This window comes from Camelus dromedarius, chromosome 5, assembly GCF_036321535.1.
Source record: "Camelus dromedarius isolate mCamDro1 chromosome 5, mCamDro1.pat, whole genome shotgun sequence".
Taxonomy (NCBI): domain Eukaryota; kingdom Metazoa; phylum Chordata; class Mammalia; order Artiodactyla; family Camelidae; genus Camelus; species Camelus dromedarius.
In genome coordinates this window covers 71,707,761-71,726,202 of record NC_087440.1, presented here as the reverse complement: position 1 = coordinate 71,726,202, position 18,442 = coordinate 71,707,761, and the positions used below count along the sequence as shown (strand labels likewise).

The following is an 18,442-nucleotide window of genomic DNA, read 5'->3' as shown; positions in this document are numbered from 1 at the left end:
GTGCAAGAACAACACTTTCCTAGTGCTAGCAGTAGTCAGCTTGCTCTCGTACTAGATCTTACACACATTTGCATTAATAAATTGATGCTCACTTTCAACTGAGGATGGCGGAGGAGAGTGAGCCTCACTGGTTCTGATAATTTCTCCTTTTCTTTATTTTCCTTATATTTCTTCTCATGTTGGGTCAAATATGATTTACCATGGATATTGTTACACAGCATTTTAGAGTTTTGCTTCCTCGTGAAATTGGGAGGTTGGTTGACATTCTGTGTTTTTTAAAAAATCAGCCTTTTTTTTTTTTTTTAAATGGAGGTACTAGGGATTGAACCCAGGACCTTATGCATTCTACCACTTGAGCTATACCCTCCCCCCAACATTCTGTTTTTAGTTTAGGTTTACAAGTTATAAATAATTATACAAAGGGCTTTTAATTAAAGATTTGTGCTCTAAGTAGAATAAAGTAACTAAAAATTGACTACATTTTTAAAGATTCTTTTGTTTAGTGTTACAAATGCTAGTGTCCTGAGCAATTCTACAAAGATTAGAACAAAGATATAATCTAATATCTATTATTCTGCTTCATATTATTAGTTTCATGTTTTATTGCTGTTGCCTCAAAAAGTGCCTTCTAAAAGTATCTGGCTGATATGCTTTCTCTATATTTGTATTAGCTATCAATATTTCCTTCTGTATTTAAACACTTGAAATGCTTAATAATTTTTTCTGTCCAAAAAAGGGGGCCATGTTTATATTTACCATGAGTGATCAGCATTTTACTTTTCCAACAATAAACATACATTTATTAACTGGCTGATAGAATTTCAACAAATAGAGCCCCAAAGAAGATATTCATTACAAGTTGCATCCAGAAGGTTATCTCTATTTGAAAGTGATTACTAACAGTAAAGCCAAATGACATGCCATGTGTGTATAATGGAGATTATTTTGCTTCTTGGATGCAAAGGTTATGTAACATCATCACAGGCTCAGGGGTCATTCACAAGTCCAGGGAACCTAGGAATGATGCTAAAGTCTGAACTTTGCTATTCAGCCTTTCAAAGACCAAGGCTGAAGATGAAGCCAAAGAGCCTATTTTAACCAGATACTAAGGTCAAAGCCAAATTGTGGTGCATCCCTACTAAACTGTGTACCCTCTGTAAGACAGACATACAAGCTGTCCATTGAAAATGATGTTGGGGAAATGTATTTATCAACGTAGAAGGACTGTATAATTAATGCTGAATTTTAAATGCTGGTTATAAAAGAGAATGAAGTTGTGAGCCCAAATTTGTAATTAAGGGGGAAAAAATCTGAATAGACAAAAGACTGAAAGAAACATACAAAATGTTAGTGGTGATTATCTCTGGGTTGAGGATTAAAGGATTTCTGCTTTATTTTTAATGAAGTTTTTTGTGTGTTTTCTTATAGAACACGTTACTCTTATGATTTTTTGAAATAAAAAATATTTAAAATGCATCTTTTCTGTCTCCTTTTTCTATTTCATCCAGGGCCAGATTTCAAGCTTGCTGAGCTGGCCAGATGGTCTGGGACACTGACTACAGCTGCCTGTCATGCTCACTGTCCATGTTCATTTGAGGTCAAGGCTTTGGCAGGCTGGAGCTGCCTTTCCTGGGCCTGTTTCTGTGAAGAGAAATGCCAAGAGGAAGGCAAGGGTCAGTGGGAGGGTGGGAAATGGCAGGGGTAGTACCTCGATTTGACCAGTGAGGAACTAGAATCTCAGAGAGGCTGGAAGTGCCAGGAAAATCTTGCATCTGTCCTGAAACTTGGGGGGATAAATAACTTGAATATGTCTAAACTTTTCCATAGGAGAAAAAAAAAAAAACTCCAGGATTGTCTCCCAGATTAATTTTCCTTTTCCTCTTTATCAGTACAACACACAAATTTTAGCTGGTTACCTGGCTACCTGTAGATAGGTGTGGCTATGTGACTAAGTTCTGGGTGGTGAGAGCTAAGTGGATGTGTTGTGTGCAACTTTCAGGAAGTGTCCTTAAAGAGCAGGGATGTCCTTTCTCCTTTTCTCCTTGCTGGTTGGAATATGGATATGATGGCTGGGGCAGAAGCAACCATTCTGGACCATGAGGAAAGATGCTGGGGATAATGAAGCAACATGGTAGAAAGAGACTGGGCATATGATAATGAGTCTCCATAGCAGCCTTGGACTGCTCCTTTAAGCTTCATCGACGTAAGAGTGAAGTAAATTTCCATCTTAGTTTAAACCAATGTTTTCTTGGGGTTTCTGTCACATGTCATAGAACCTAATGTTGATTAATTACAATAGCTATCATTTATTTAATACTTCTATGCCAGCCACTCTTTAAGCACTTTACAGATGTTATCTTGTTTAATCAATATAATAATCCCATAAAGTGAGAATTAACTTTGTTTTACAAATTGGGAGCCTGAGGCACAGAGAGGTTGACTAACTTGCTTAAGGTCACATGAGTGACCCATAGAACTGAAATCTGAGCCCAGGTCATCTGGCCCCAGAGTCTGTCCTCTGACTGCTGTCCTGGACCCTCTCCTTTGGCTCCTTTTTACTCTTTGGTCTCAGCTGACATTTCCATCCTCTACTGCAGGCCTCTTTATGTTAGCTCTAGTCCCCATCCCACCCTATTCCCCATCTCCAGAAGAAAACTCATTCTCTCTACACCCTGTTTCACTGAGAAAAGATTCTGGCTGGCTAATTCATGCTAACATGTAAGAAATCAGAAGAACATCAGCATAATGTGTTCCCTCTCCATAAGAAAAGCAAGCTCTTTACGTCTGTGTCAGTGTGAGGGTTTAGATGTGAGAAACTCAGAAGGAGTCACACTTGGTGAGGCTTGGGCATTGGAATCAAGTGACCTGAAGATTGCCAACAAGCTTTGCAACCTTGGCAAATCTCATAACCACTCTGAGCCTCCATCTCCCCCTCTACAAAATAGGTAGAATGAGACTTTCATTAGGCAGCAGTGCTGTAAGGATTAAATGGAATAACCAACACGAAGGCATCTGTCCTCCTATCAGCCAGGCACATAATAGGTGTCAGTAAATACAAATCTTTTTTAGTGGAATTCCATTTATCCATTACTCCCTCTAGTCTATTTTTAAAGGTCAGATATTGAGGTATAGTTCACATACAGTAACATTCACCATCTTCAAGGGTACATTTCTATAAGTTTTGACAAATGTAGTAAATACCACCACAATCAAGGTATAGATGTTCACACCCGAATAGGCCCCCTTTTCTCCCAAGACTCTTTCTGATTCATTCTAACATTTATTGAGCATCCACTGTGTGCCAGACTCTGTGCTGAGTCTAGGCTACAGAAACAAAGCTAGCAGGTGAGTCCCCGCCCTTGGGGGTTTACAGTTTATCAGATGGAAAGAGACAATAAACCAGAAAATAAGCATGCAAACAAACCAGATCATCACAGAAGCAGCAGGCACTATGCAGCAAGCAGGATTATTTGGTGGTTAGTAGCTGGGGGACTATTTCAGTAGAAAAGGCAGGTGCTATCTATGTCATTTGAAATTCACAACAAACGCTGCTAGGTTTGTTAAAATCCCCATTTGAGGGACAGGGTATTTGAAGCTCAAAGGCTCAGGAACTTGCTCAAGGTCATATAGCAAGTGCATGGGAAAACAAGGATTCAAGCCCAAGTCAGCAGACACTTAAAACTCACACCAAAAGCTCGTGCTTTTTTCATCACACCACACCAGGCCCTGGGCCATCTCTGCTGGAGCAGCGGGGAGATGGAGGCAGCAGGGTTCGAGGGTGTGAGGTCTGGGCTACCTCCTGCTCTGCGGCCAGAACAACATATCCAAGAGTCCTATGAACAGAGGAGGGCACTGCAGTGACCTCACTCTCCCCTCCACCAACCCTCCTCTAATTGAGTTGTCAACCTTCTGCCTCACTCCCTCTCATCCTGGACACCTGGCGTTGCAGTGCTCTCCACGGAGACAGTTGATCTGCCCCTGTGCCTGCTGAGCCTCCCCCATCATGAAGACATAAACCGAGCTTGTGTCAGACAGACGGATATCTATTCTCTCAGCCCCCTTTCCCTTTTCTTTCCTCTCTCCTTTTCCCTCTTCTCCACTCTGCCTTCTACTCCTTCTTCTTTTCCCTCCCCGTACCCCCTCTTTCTCTTCCCTCTGCCTCCTGCATGCTCTGAGACAAAAGGACCAATTAATCTTGCTGCCACTACCTCCGCTAAGCTATGTTCTGGTCCACAGGCATAGGCATGCCTACCAGGACTGCCCAAGCGGTCCCTGGAAACCATGGCTAATTGGTAAAAGATCACATTCATTTTTCCACAGCCTGAAAACTTCAAAGGAGCCTCTGCCAAGCTAAGCCAAGGTTTCCACCTTCATGCATCAATCACCAGGGAGACTGCTGAGCTTACCTGTCACCCAGAGGGTGACATTCAGACCTGCTGTTTCTACCTCGACATGTGGTCTGGGATGATGAGCATCACTGGCTCCAATCACATACAGACTCTCCAGCACCACAAACAGCAGAATCCTTGAGAGAATTTGATTAATGTGCTGCAGGCTCACTTTATTTATGTAATTTTACATAAATATCTTATGTAAAGAGAGATTATGCAAGTCTTTTATTCTGAAGGAGTGTGTTATATACCTGCTTCCTTTACTCAAGTGACACGTTTCAGAAAAATTAAGTCAGAAAAATTAAGTGTCAGTGAGATCTTTACATACTAAGTCACATTTTAAATCGAACATAGGCAAGGCTTGCAAATTAACAAACAGCAAATCCCTGAACTTCAGTTTCCACATAAGAAAAATGGGTTTAATAATTTTTTCCCCAGCTATCTTACAGGGCTGTTGAGAGACTTGTGGAATGAAATTTTAATTCTGTGGATGTGCTTTGTAAACTGCAAAGCACTTTATTACATCAAAGTAATATTATTGTTAAAATGAAGATGCACTTGGCTGAGTAAATTACCATCTCCAAGTAGAAGTTCTGTGGTAATCCAATTTTCATGTATTTGGTTGGCTAAGACGAAGGTTATACCTATATGTTTTCTGAATCCAGCCAGGCAGGGATGGCATCTCACTAAACCTTCTGAGACTTGGGGAGCACTTTGTGGTTGCCTCTGGCTATCACTTGCTATCTGCAGTAAGAGCATCCTGTCTGGGGATGTCTATTAAAATCTTAATTTCAGGGCATCAGTTAACCTTGAGACACTAGACTATCTTCATACTGATCAATCTGAAATAAGAGCATGAGAATGAAGGAAACCCCCCCCCTCCACATCCTCCTTAGGTGTGGCTCTTGCATCTTGGAATGTTCTCCATCCCAAACACTTGGGGAGTGATAGGGCCAGACAGACATGTGTGGAGTTCCCCACCCAAGCTTCTTGCCGCATAGAGTTCTTCTCTTGGTTCACAACATATTGAGGCAAAACAGAATGATTGCCAACAGGGAAGGAATTCATTTTATTCACATAACATCACCAAATAGCAAGATTTGTGGCACGTGTTTCTGGGAAAGTGCTCAACAGTAATCAGATACCTGTCTGTGTCCCTGCCCCCTTGGGACTGCCTGCAGGTACAGTCATAGCTTAACTATGAGAATATATGACAAGGGCGATGGAGAGTGTGCTTTCATAAATTATTTCCTGACACTGTTTAGGGAGGATGAGATTATAGTTGGGGTGGGTGGTGGCAGGATGCAAGATCAATGGGAAATGTGTCCTCACCAGACATTTCAAAGACCTTGGAACATAACTTTTTCTCTCAGACAGAGACCAGTATCAACTCATCAGTGAGACCCTTTGCTCAGTGTCTCTTCTGGGCAAATCATCATGTTAGGAGATATGGAGGAGACCCCAAAATATTTCCAACATAGACCAGGAACTCTCATTTTGGTTGGAAAGATAAGACATTCTTGTGGATAAAGATAAGGAACCAGAAGAGAGGTAGAAGGAGGAAGAAGCTAACACTGTCCAATCTCCTGCCTGGACTGAGGTACTCAAGTTATCCCATTTGATCATCATCACCACAAGGTAACATCTTCATCCCATTTTATGGATGAGAATACTGAGAGTAGAGAGGTTAAGTGACTTGTTCAAGGTCCTACAGCTGGTAAGTGGCAATAAAGTGTCTGTTTTTAGTCTGCTTAATTCTGACAGAGCCAGAATTGAAGTTTTCAAATTGACTTCTCTGTTGATTTTGTCAGGTATAGTCACCCATTTTAGAAAAACAAAATAACATTTGGCTGTACTTTCTCTTGCTCAATTCACTTGGGGTGGGGATGGGAGGGCACTGGAGAACTATTAGCTCTAGATCTGAAGCTTTAGTGCACTTATCTGTTAGTAAATTATATTTCTAAATAAATAATTGTTCCTGTCCATTTGTATTTCCAAGGCCAGATCTCTGTCTCTTTCCTGGCTGAATACTCCCTTCCCCCACCAATATCTTCCCACGTTCCTTTAGCTTCTCCTTTCTCTCTCTCTTTCCCTCTCCTCACACACACACAAATTCAGACACACACCTTCCCACCACACACCCATATGCAAAATAAAGTTAGAAACACCACCCGACTCTCAAGGTATTTAGGGAATGGAGATCTTCAATCAATACCAAGTGCTCCACTCCCTCCCTCCCAAGCCTTTGTGAGAGGCAGGCAGAGCTTGTGAAAAGGGTCCAGACAGCCATGATCTTGACACAAAGAGGCTCTGAAGGGAAAAAGGCAATTTGGGCTTTCCTGTGTCTGCCCTGTGGCCACTGGAACTCAGAGGGCTACCAGATTCCTAGAGGCCAACACCTAGCAGACTCTTCCTTTGCTTATATGTAGGCTCCTTTCAGAATATGGAAAGGTTTCCCAGCCCCTTTTTTATTTTTATGTACACTGATAAAATACAGAGAAAACAGTATCTGATAATTCTAAAATATAGGCTGAGCTGATAAGCATATGGTCTTCATTTTAAGGGTTTGCTCTTGTCTTATATCAACCAGCTGAGAAAGCAATGAATAATTATTTATTTATGATGTTTGCCTTCACCCAGAGGAGTGAAACAGGGCAAGTAAGTGAGCTCTGACAGCCAGGAAACTGAGGTAGTGGTGGCACCAATATTCCTACAGTGGTTCTAAAGCTCTCTCTGCTCCCCCCAACCTCCATTTGACATACACTGGACAACTGTCCCCACCCTCTTGGTGCCTCTTGGTACCCACCTTATACTAGAGGGGTCAGAGAAAGAAAGGAAATAGGAAAAGGGAATTGGGAGCTGGACTCTAGGCAAAAGCTCCTGGTTCGAGCTGTTCGAGTTCTGTGTCTAGATAAACTGCTATGTTGTCCTCCCAAATCAAAGCTCCACCTGGATCTCAGGGTGATGCTGGGTTGAGAAGAGGCTGCGAGCTGGTGCATTAGTTCAAATCCAAGCTCTATCACTTACCCACTGTACGTCCTTGGGCATGTGACTTAGCTTCTCTGTGCTTCAACCTCCTCATCTGTACAATGGGGATCCTTGAGCTTCTGCTGAAAGGATTAAAAACTCTGTCTTATGCTAAAGGCTTAGCACAGTGCCTGGTTTGTAGCAAGAGCCCAATTAATAGAGTCAATAATTATAAACTAATGCTCAAACAGTGCTCACCATGGGCAGGGCCTGTTTAAGGGCTTTACATATATTGTCATAGAATCCTCACAATCTCTTTTACAGATGGGGAAATTAGAATCTGAAGATCACACCGTAGTGAATGATGGATATTCAGACCCAGGCAGACAGGCTCCAGAGTTGAGGCTCTCAACCCCTCTGTGCACAATGACGATGATCTTTATGGGTGTTGCCCCTGGCAAGCTGAGCGCCTAAACCCCCAGGTTTTCCTCAGTTGGAAAGCAGAATGCAGGAAGGGGTGTCAGGCACAACGAGGAGGGAAGGAGTAGATGATGGTTAGAGCATCCACATCATGGTAGAATCCAGAGCCCCCAGCTGGAACCAGTGGCTGAAGTCAGGCAGGGAGCCCCAGCCCGCTCCAGAAGAACGAAGAAGGGGGGGACAAGTCCACGATGTTGAGAGGGGTGGCCAGAGCGCCGCCCCCTGGAGGGGAAGGAGGGGTGGCGGGCCTGGGGGGTGCCCAGCTGCCGTCCCCGCCGCCTCCTGGCCCCCACTCGCTGGCGCCCAAGTGGGAGGACGGCAGCTGCCCGCTCCCTCCTCCCGACACCCCCGCTACCTGCCCAGTCCCCGAAGCGAAGCGTGAGGAGGCTGCGAGCCAGCAGGGCCGAGCCCACAACTTTGCAGCCTCGAGGAGGGCGAGAGCCGGCGTCCAAGGCTCCTCTTGTCTGCGACCAGAGCTTGGTGAGTTCGTTTCCTCACCCCTCTGTAGCGGTGTGTGTGTGGCTGTGGCGGCTGCGGCGGCGGCGCGGGGGGCGGCTTCCCGGGCGTCCAGGAGGCGGTGGCCGAGCAGCCCGCCGGCTGCCGGCGCTGCCTGTCTCGCTAGGGCTCCGGCTGTGCCGCCCTCCGCCGTGGGCAAGGCCGGCGCCAGTGCTGAATGGACAGTTCCCCGCACCCCAGGGTCTCCCGGGCGGTATCCACTGTCGCTTCTCCCGCGCTGGGCCCGGGCTGCGGGCCGCCCGCCGTGCGCCCCTCACTCCTCCAGCCTGTCCTTCGCCTTCTAGGCGCCGCGGCGCATCTGGAGGCTGCTCCCGCGGCCCCCCTGGCGACCGGCGTGGGGAAGACAAGATTCTCCGGAGCCTGGACTGCCGGCTCTCTGCGGTGGGCCGCGCCGCCGCAGTCCCCGGGAGCGCCTGGCGGGAGGCAGTGCGGAGTCCCCAGCGACCACCCCCGGGCGTGCCCTGCGCTAAACCCCTGCGGCGGAGAGAGGCCCGCATTCCCACGGCGGCCGTGAGTCCCCTGGGGCACTGGCACCTGCAAAGGGGACTCCAAGGTGATCAAGCACCCAATCGGGACGGGACAGCCTGGACGGAGGCCTCGTGGCATTCACCCATCGTGGGTGCAGCAGCCTTCCCAGAACTTTTCTCTCTCTTTGGGATCTCCTACTCCTTAGCCCCTGGAAAAGTTCTCGTGGGCGCCTGGAATCTTATTTCTCGGTGACTTCCGAAGCTGGTCAGGAACCAGAGCTGTGGGGGAGCTGAGTGGAATGACTATGTGGTGGGGGCTGTGCTAGGTGGCGAGGGGTCGATCCGCTGAAAGTTTGGCCAAGCATCCACTCCTGCGCCCAGGGCGAGCATATTGGCATCGAAAGGGTTTCAGCGCCATCGGGGTTGTTTGGGTTTCTAGCTCCAGGAGGGCGGGAGGCAGGCGCTAATGGGGGATTTTAATTTCGTCGCCTCAAATGAAAACGCTCTTTGCAAAGAAATAGCCAGGGCAGCCAGAGTCGGCGACATGGGCTAACCAGGACCGGCTGACCCTGGTATTCCGGCTGCGCTCCCCACCATCCCATCCATTGCCTAAGCGCTTGTGTGACTGTATCGATTGTTGTAATTGATTCTTCTAAAAAGCCAGGTGGCAGCGGGTGCGTATGTGTACACACAGATACACACACACACACCAACACAGATACCCGGGCGTACACAGATTACACATACAGAATCACACACCAGGAACACCCCCCTACACACACACACACACACACACACACACACACACACACACACAAGCAAACATCACGCGACCCGTAAGCACACATTCCCCAAAAGCGTTTTGGGTTGCCGGTAAGGTCCCTGAGTATTGCCCAAGATTGGGGGTGGGGGGGAGGGCGCGGAGAAACGGGAGGTGAAACAGAACTCCCAGTAGGTCATTTCTATCTGTCCTCACTTTGTATCTTCCGCTTTCTCCTCCTGGGGGTGGGGGGTGGGTCTGAAGAAGAAATCCCAAACCTGGGCGCGTTTCCGCTGCCATAAAGGGGCAGAGCCCCTAGTCTCCTGCCCTGACCCCTTACAGACTGAGAACAAGCCCGGACCTCGTCCTCCTTGTGCCTGACCCCTGGGCCCCTGCTTGGTCATGGATTAGGGACGAAAGGAGGGGTGATCCGAGGGACATGGATTTACATGGAGTAGGACGAGCAGACAGCGCCGGTGGAGCGCCCTATGGCGCCCCCTGGACAGCTCAGTAAGTCTTCGTCTCACCCTGGGCCCCTTAGGAATGTAATCGAGGATGCTCGCCCTGAGGCTGCTCAACGTGGTGGCCCCCGCCTACTTCCTGTGCATCTCTCTGGTGACCTTCGTGCTGCAGCTCTTCCTCTTCCTGCCCAGCATGCGTGAGGAACCCGCGGCTGCCAGGCTCTTCTCGCCCGCTCTACTCCATGGGGCACTCTTCCTGTTCCTCTCAACCAACGCCCTGGGCAATTACGTCCTGGTCATCCAGAATTCCCCGGACGACCTGGATGCCTGCCAGGGGACTGCAGCCAGGAGAGCCCCGTGCCCCCCGCCCAGCACCCACTTCTGCCGAGTGTGCGCCAGAGTCACCCTGAGGCACGACCATCATTGTTTCTTCACGGGGAATTGCATCGGGAGCAGGAACATGCGCAACTTCGTCTTGTTCTGCCTCTACACCTCTCTGGCTTGCCTCTACTCCATGGTGGCTGGCGTGGCCTACATCTCCGCAGTCCTTTCCATCTCCTTCGCCCATCCCCTGGCCTTCCTCACACTCCTTCCCACCTCCATCAGCCAGTTCTTCTCCGGTGAGTGGGCCTTGGCAGGCAGGTTGGGCCCTACACAAAGACCTCCCACCCAACCCCAAATTTGCCGGATTAAGCCAAAAAACAAACAAAAAACAGGATACCCAGTTAAATTGTAATTTCAGATAAACAATGCATAGCTTTTTAGTATAAATATTTCCAAATATTGCAGGAGACATACACTAAATTTTTTTTTTACTTTATCTGTTTGAAATTCCAAATAACTGGGCATGCTGTTTTTCATCTGGCAACCTCCCTCCCGGCCCCCATCCTCACTCATCATCTCCTTGCTTGCCCCTGTCCATTTGCTCATAGAATCATGGCAATCTAGGCAATACACCTGTTCTGTGCCAGGCGGGACTGAGTGCTGGCCATCCCTCCATGCAGCCTATGAGGTACACCCATGCTATGACCTTCCTCTGACTGAACCCCAATCCTGCTCACACATTCCTCCATGGACTTTGCCCTCCAAATATCTTGCCAACCAATCATAATAAGATGACCAGAGTGCCAGGCCAGCCCCAGCAGAAGGCTGACTCCGCCCTCCTACCCACCAGGCTGTTCTCTAGGTTGCAGATGGCTCATGGCAAGGAGCATCCTGGTTGGAGATGCAGCCATATTTAATGACACCATTTTCACACCACAGAGCCAGGGGACTGTTGTGGGATCTGACCCTCCAGGAGGCTCTTACTTCTGAAGGAGCCAGGCATGTGGGCCTTCACTCTGGGGCTCATTTGGGTACCCTGGTGAGGACTGTACTTTATAGTGTACCCCAAGGAGAACTCCCTAATACTAGGCCCAGAGGGATGCTGTTTCTAGTGGCAATTCTTACCACTCTACCTAGACTTGAAATTTGTCCCTTTCTCATTTCCTTCACTCCACCTACCTTGGCCTTTGATTCCTAACTTGGTTCTTACAGTTGTTAGGATGGATGCCTGTGTTATCTCCATTTTCATGAAGAAACTGAGGCTCAGATGGGATTAAATGGCTGCTCAGGATCTTACTACTTCTGAGTAGCAGCCTCTGGACTGCCTCCCAGGTCTTTAGACAACCTAGAGCATCAGACAGAATACAGCATGTTTTTTCCTCCATTGACCTTTTAGGGACAAAAAAAAAAAAAAAAAAAAAAAAAAAAAGACAGCATGCAGCTACTTCCTGAGAACCTCAAAGCATCTTGATATGCCTGGGCTGGACATTCATAAAATCCTGCCCTCCTCTGGGGGAAGTCATCATTTCAGTCTTTGTTGAGGCTGCAGCCCATTTCTTCACAAGTGTAGAACTTTGTGCCATTTGGCAGTGAGAACACATAGGCCCAGGAAGAACCCAGCTGTGAGGGTTGCCTTGAGGGCTGGTGGTTGTGCTGGGCCCAGAACGCAGAGCTCTCGGGCCTTCTGGATCCTGGCGCTAGAATCGAAGGCTGCTGGGACTGAAATAACCAGGACGGGGGAGGGTAGGTGGGCGGGCTAGTGGGTGGAGTGTGAGCACAGGCAGGTGGAGGAAGGAGGAGAGCCAGAGAGCCTGATTACACTTTTCTTTTCCAAGTAGTTTCATCACATAAAAGTGGAGGCTTCCCAAGGGAGGATCTTGAAATGGTTTGCTTTGAGATAAGCCTGGGCTTGAGGTCTTGTCCATATGTGCTAGGTTTGGGAGACAGGAAAGTAAGGAAGAGGGACCTCTTTGCTTTGCTCTGATAGGGGGACAGAGCTAGTAGGTGCCTATCTTGGGGCCCAGATCCCTGTTCCACCAGAAAAATGAGTCCCACTGTCTTTAACCTTCTTACCATACCCATTAGGGAAAGGACACCAAGATTTCTAATCTCCAGCACTCCCATCACATCTTCCTCCTCTGCCAACCTTTCTCTTCTCCCCAATACACACCTTACCTGTTCAGCTTCTCCCTTCCTTTCCCTTCTCCCCCTATTCTCACCCCAAATGGTGGAGGGCACCCTCTCTCTCATCTGCCCAGGAAGCCAGGTGGACAGGAGGGTGTAAAAAGGGCCAAATCATTTAATAGATTGAGCTGTCCCCAGCTGTGTTACTGCCCCTGAGTCATGGCTGTGAGTGTGGGCCCTGGGAGCTAGAAGTGGAAGGGGTCTTCTAGTGGCTGTTGGCTCAGTAGAGTTTAGGTGTTGTCATTTCTTTTGGCTTCGTAGGGTCAGTACAGGTTGCATCACCACTCTGAGCCTCATTCTTCCTATCTGAGGAATGGAGATGACATTATCTAGCCTGTGTCATGGCACTTGGATAGTATGCCAGTGTGGTGGGTGCCAGAAATCCAGCAGAAGGGAAAGTGGGCTAATATTTGTTGAGCAACTATTATGTGCTACCCACTGTGCAGGTCTCATTTCAACCAATCCTCAGGACAAGTTTATGAGGTAGGTATTACTATATCCATTTTAGAGGCTCAGGAACCAAAGGCTTAACAAGGTCAGGTTGCTTTGATACCACACAGCTGGTATGATTCCAACCCCAAGACTTGGACTCAGGGCTGCTCACCCCTAGAGCCCATATTCTTCCCACCACACCACACTGCCTCTCTGGGGCTGCCTCTCTGAAGTTGCTTCTCGATGAATGAGCCACTGTGGGAGGGAGGGAGTGAGCTTTCAGTCCCTGGAGGTATATCAATGATGCTGGGTGATGGTCTGTCAAAGGTGCCATAGGTCCTATTTTGTGGGAAGCAGGGGTGGAGAGATTGGGTGGATGGTGTGACTGTTCAGGCCCGTTAGAAAACTTTTGTGATTTTCTAAAAGAAGCAGAACTATTATTAAATAGTTCAGAGGAGCTGAGGCATCCAGGCTAAGCAGCTTCAAACACTTTGAGAGAAAGCAGGTCCCCAGAATAGCCTTTTGTAGCTGCTGCAAGGGGCCGGGGAAAGGCCACAAGGTCTTTTCTGCCTGCCTTGATTTAGTGCCAGAAAAAAAAAAAAAAAAAAAAAAAGTCTGTGGAAAACAGCTTCCATCAGCCCGGGCTGGTCCCTGAGGCTGAGTTGCAAGGCAGGCTCGAGCTTGACAGCTCTGATGTTCTCACATCTCAGCTTGAGGGCCATCTTTGCCTGTCAGCATTCCTGCACCCCAGAGGGCACCATGGTCTCAGGATCCTGCATCCTGCTTGTGGTTGCCTGAGCTAACCTATGCTGACAAGGAAGAAGTGGGTCAGAGACATAGCACAGCCCAATTGAGTCTGTGCAAGTGGAGGGGCTTCTCAAAATGCCAGCTGGACTGAGCTTCCCATCCCCTGGGCAGCAGGACTTATTTGTCCCCTAGTTTGCAAGGAGAAACCTGCTATCAAGGCTTCTAGGCTGAGGGCATGAGGGGGCTGCTAATGAGCTAACCTGAGTCACGTCCATATCCTCCTGGCTACTGAGTCTACCACTACTCAGACTGGAAAAGTTTTAAAAGCCCAACCCCCAGGGGTCTGGAAATTGAAGCCTGGGGAGACGAGAAGAGGTGTGCAGGGCCAGGGAAAGCAGGAGAAGGGAGGGATGTGGCTGAGATTTGCAGAGGCTGAACAGGTTATATGGTGGGCTATCTGGCAAGTACCCTTATCTCACTGGAGGAGGTGGTGGTGTGCAGGAGAGAAGAACTGAGGAGGGCTTTTTAATTCTCCCCTGGGCCCACCACCCTGGTTGCTGGGCAGGTCAAGGCTGCCAGAGTTGCAGTCCAGCCAGGACTCTAAGCTCTGGAAAGGAGATGGAGAAAGCTTGATGGTCTTAGGAGTTAAACTTGAGCCCCTTTTGGATGTACTCTCCTTATCTGTGAATGATGCTCAGCAGGGAGTCTGTGCTGAGTGTGAATCTGAACACTGGCCACTGCACAGACAATCTCCCTGAATCATGCAACCCTATGGAATCATTATTATTATACCCATTTTACATATGAGCAAACAGCAACTTGGAGAGGTTAAGAAATTTGTGCAAGACCACAGAGCTGGGAGATTCAAACTTAGCATGGGCTGACCACCCCAACTCTGAAGAAGAATGGGGCATCTCTTACTCAGTGGATATTTAAACTAATCACGGAGATAGCTGGTTTAGAGGGGTTTAGGGGAAGTCTGGCTTAAGGCAGGGGGTAGACCGATGACCTTGGGAGCTTCTTCCAGCTTCAGTAAGCTCTGACAGCACAGCTCTGGCTGAAAGTTCTGGTGGCCATACTGTCCTCTTTTTAACACTGACAACTGAATTATCCTCTAAGCGCTCTGCGCTGCCTTGAAGCTTGTGACTTATTCTTCTTGATGACTAGGCCCTGTTCTCCATCATGCTGTCAGTTTCCTGAATCTTCCAGCCAGTGCTCACAGCTCCAAAGAGAGAAGGCACTGCAGTCTAGACAGCTGCCCAGGCAGCGGCTCCCTCTCCAAGGTCATCAGCTCACTGCTCTCTCCTCCTGAGAAAAACCCCTCTCTCTGTGTCTAGCCCCAAAAGAGAAAGCAGAGAGAGATGGGTATCACTGACCCTAAGGAGATGTTAGCCTCTAGGCACTGCCCATAGAAGTTTCCTTCCTATCTCCCCCACGCCCCCAGTTCTCCTCTCTCGCCTCAGGAGCCATCAGTACTAAGAAAAAGTTAGGACAATGAGTTCCTCTCCCTCGCTTCAGCTCTGAGATTGCTACAAAATGTAGCTTCAATCTCATTAATCTCCTTCCCCGAGCGGAAAGCGCCTGCCTGGATCACAGTTCTGTACGTGGCCTGGGTGTAAAGCGATTCTGGTGTTTCCCCGCCCCCTGCAGGAGCTGTCCTCGGTTCTGAAATGTTCGTCATCCTCATGCTCTACCTCTGGTTTGCCATTGGCCTGGCCTGCGCTGGCTTCTGCTGCCATCAGCTGCTGTTGATCCTCCGGGGGCAGACACGCCACCAGGTGCGGAAGGGGGTGGCGGTGAGGGCCCGGCCCTGGCGCAAGAACTTACAGGAGGTCTTCGGGAAGAGATGGCTGTTGGGCCTGCTGGTCCCCATGTTCAATGTCGGAAGTGAGAGCTCCAAGCAGCGGGACAAGTAGCAGGCACTCTCATCATTTCTCTCCGTGTGTATCTTGACTCCTTGTGAACATAAGACTACGGAATCTTTGTCTCCACCCATGACCCACTACAACTTTAGACTGGTAAGGCCCTAGCAACCATCTCTGGTCTGTAACATATAGAGAACAGTGTTGGCTGATGGATCATGACAAGGAGGAAAAATGGCCACCCAGGCATTGCTAGGCTCCCCGTGAGCCAGCCAGGTGGCTCCTGACTGTTCTGAGGCCTCTGCTCTTGTCTCTTTCCCTGGGGGTGTGTGCCTGGTTTGTCCATTCTCTACTGAGTTTTATGTCATCACTGCTATCTGCTAGAACTTTTCCTTGCAGCCCCATGCTAGGAGTGGGGAGTGGATTCTTACTGCCAATATGATGCTCCCCAGAACCTGGAGGTTGGCAAAAATGTTTAAAATTACCATGTGTGAGAGGCAGCCAACTCAGCTCTGCCAACTGCTACCAAGGTTGGAAAAGGAGGGGTGTGTGTCCTCATCCCCTCTGTGGAATAGTGGACAGTGGAAGGAAAAAAGAACTCAGTAGCTTGCTGCCCATCCCCCAGATTGCAAGGCACTTCTCTGGTAGACAGGAGCCAATGGCCTGGGATTTCCAGCTGCTGTCCCCTCTCTATCCCAGGGCCTGGGTGGATGCTTCCTTTCCCTGGCACTCTTTCAGCCTTTCCCATTGGGCTCCAGCCTCTGGGTCTTTGCTAGATGCTGGGAAGGCAAGGAAGAAGGGAGAAGTAAAGGGAATACTGATAAACCAGAGAAGTATGTGACTACATAACTGTATAGAAGGGTCCACACCACACACTTGTGTGTGTGTGGGGGGGAGGGAGAGGGAGAGGTGGCTAGGAGTGTTGTTATGAAAATCGAGAAAGAATGGGAGGAGAGAGAATCACACAGGTGTTGGGCACTTGGATATTTGGGGGATGAGAATGAGAGGGGTAAATGAGTTCATTTCTGAAGGACAGTCTAGCAGCTAAAGCTGTTCGTTGTTTGAATGATTGCCTGGGGAGGTAGTGAGTACCTCACAACTGGAGGTATTCCAGAAAAGAATAGTCAGTCATCTGGCAGGCATGCTGTGGAAAAAAAATTCTGCACAGGGCTAGGGAAAGGAAGATCCTTTCCCACCCCAAGATTCCAGTGTCCTCTTCATGACTGCCAGATCCAGAGGCAAGATCTGTGGAGATGCCTGTGAGCTACTTGCTTTCATGGAGGAGGGGGTGAACATGGAGGGTTCTGAAAATCATGATGCAAAGTTTTAGGGCCCCACCCAACCACCAGGGAGACAGTCTCTTGAGAGATAGGACTCCTAGGTACTAGTGCTAGTTGAGGGGGTTGGCATTTGAGGACAGGAAGGTGGAGTGTTGTCAGGGGCAGCTGGATCAGTGGTGGGGACAGCAAAGCTGGAGGGTCATGCTCAACTCTGAGGAGTGAGATTGGGAGAACTGAGGCTCAGGAATGGGGATATCAGAATATAGGGATGCAACTGAGAGACCAGACCTGACTGTCTCTGGATGAGGGCACTGCTGTGTGTTCTGGGACCGAGAAGACCAGCCTCCTGGGCCATATGAGGGAGTGGGGACAACACAAGTGCCCCCTCTTGACTGAGCCTCAAGGCCAGTTTGCCATCCAGGCAGGTGGGGAGCTGAAGCCCACACTCTGCAGTGTTCAGCTGGTGGCCACAGTGACCCAACCATTGCCGCATAACACCTTGAGTTCTTGAGCAGAGCTTGGGAGGACTTTATCTTGGTTCTGCCTTCATGCCCCCTGGAGAACTAATGTAGTAATGGTACCACCTGCTCATACTTCTATCTCTTATATTAATTCATTCATGCAGCCTACATGTATTCACTGAACACCAACTATCTGCCAAGTCTCTGCCAGGAACTGGTATACAGTGGTGCACAGTTGATGAGATCTCTGCTATCAGTAGCAACTTGTCCCTGTCCCCATGCACTGACTCCCACCTCCTGAAAAGTGGTCACTCTGCCATCTTGTTGGTCAGCAGGGCAGGACACTTGGAGGGGAAGGATGTGGCAGAGAGGATTGAAGGGGTCCCAGTCTTCCTGGATGGATGGGTCATTGGGGGACATCCTCACCCTCAGTTCTGGCCACACTTAAACAGTGGGAGTGGAAGAAATGAGAGGAGAGGCCCTGAGCAATCCAGGCCTTGGGTCTCTCCCAACCCCAAAGCTCAAGCATGGAAGCCAGCTCTGCCATTCTTGGCTTCCTGGAGGCTCAGCACTGTGAAGGAATAAAGGGAGATGTGTAGGGGATCATCTTCTGGCTGATTGGTCAGTAGGGGGTGATGGTGGGGAGGTTGCCAGGTGTGGGACTTGAGTAACATTTGTATACATGGCCCTGTATTGTCAATGAAAAACATCAATAAAATATGTGGTTTTAAACTGGATTTGATGTGACTGTTTTGGCACTGTGGTTGGTAGCAGGGCTGGCAAGGCTGGAATGCACTGACACAGTCACACTAGCTGTTAAATTATTTAAGGTATTAAAAACACTTCTGTTCCAGTGGGTAAACACCCACTGTCCAGACTCCCTGAGTAATCCACCCCTGCTGTCCCAGCTGCTCCTGCTCCTCCCCTGGGATCCCTGGCTCACCTCACAAACCAGCAATGAAAAGGGAAATGCCTGGTACCTGCATGGGACCCACAGGACCCTGCTCCAGCCCTTCAGCCAGTTTCCACTGTGAGTGGTCAGAGTTGTGTTGTGTGGTTGGTAAAAGTGTGAATATCACCGCTGGTTGGTAGCAGGTCTACACGATGGAG

At 48.7% G+C, this 18,442-nt stretch overlaps 2 protein-coding genes across 2 annotated transcripts in view; one reads left to right on the top strand and one right to left on the bottom strand.

Annotated features, from left to right (window-relative positions):
- TMEM63C (transmembrane protein 63C) overlaps positions 1–7,532 on the bottom strand; it is a 104,397-nt gene extending 96,865 nt beyond the window's left edge. Inside the window, exon 1 of the mRNA XM_010976440.3 lies at positions 7,419–7,532. The gene's annotated coding sequence lies outside the window, so the exon portion shown is untranslated. The remainder of the gene's footprint in view (positions 1–7,418) is intronic.
- A 516-nt stretch (positions 7,533–8,048) lies between these two features.
- Positions 8,049–18,069, top strand: ZDHHC22 (zinc finger DHHC-type palmitoyltransferase 22). The gene is made up of 3 exons (XM_031454114.2): positions 8,049–8,318; positions 10,123–10,662; positions 15,380–18,069. Exons 2-3 carry the CDS (start codon positions 10,137–10,139, stop codon positions 15,643–15,645), a joined length of 792 nt encoding a protein of 263 aa, XP_031309974.2. The 5' UTR covers positions 8,049–8,318; positions 10,123–10,136; the 3' UTR covers positions 15,646–18,069.
- Positions 18,070–18,442: the final 373 nt, after the last annotated feature.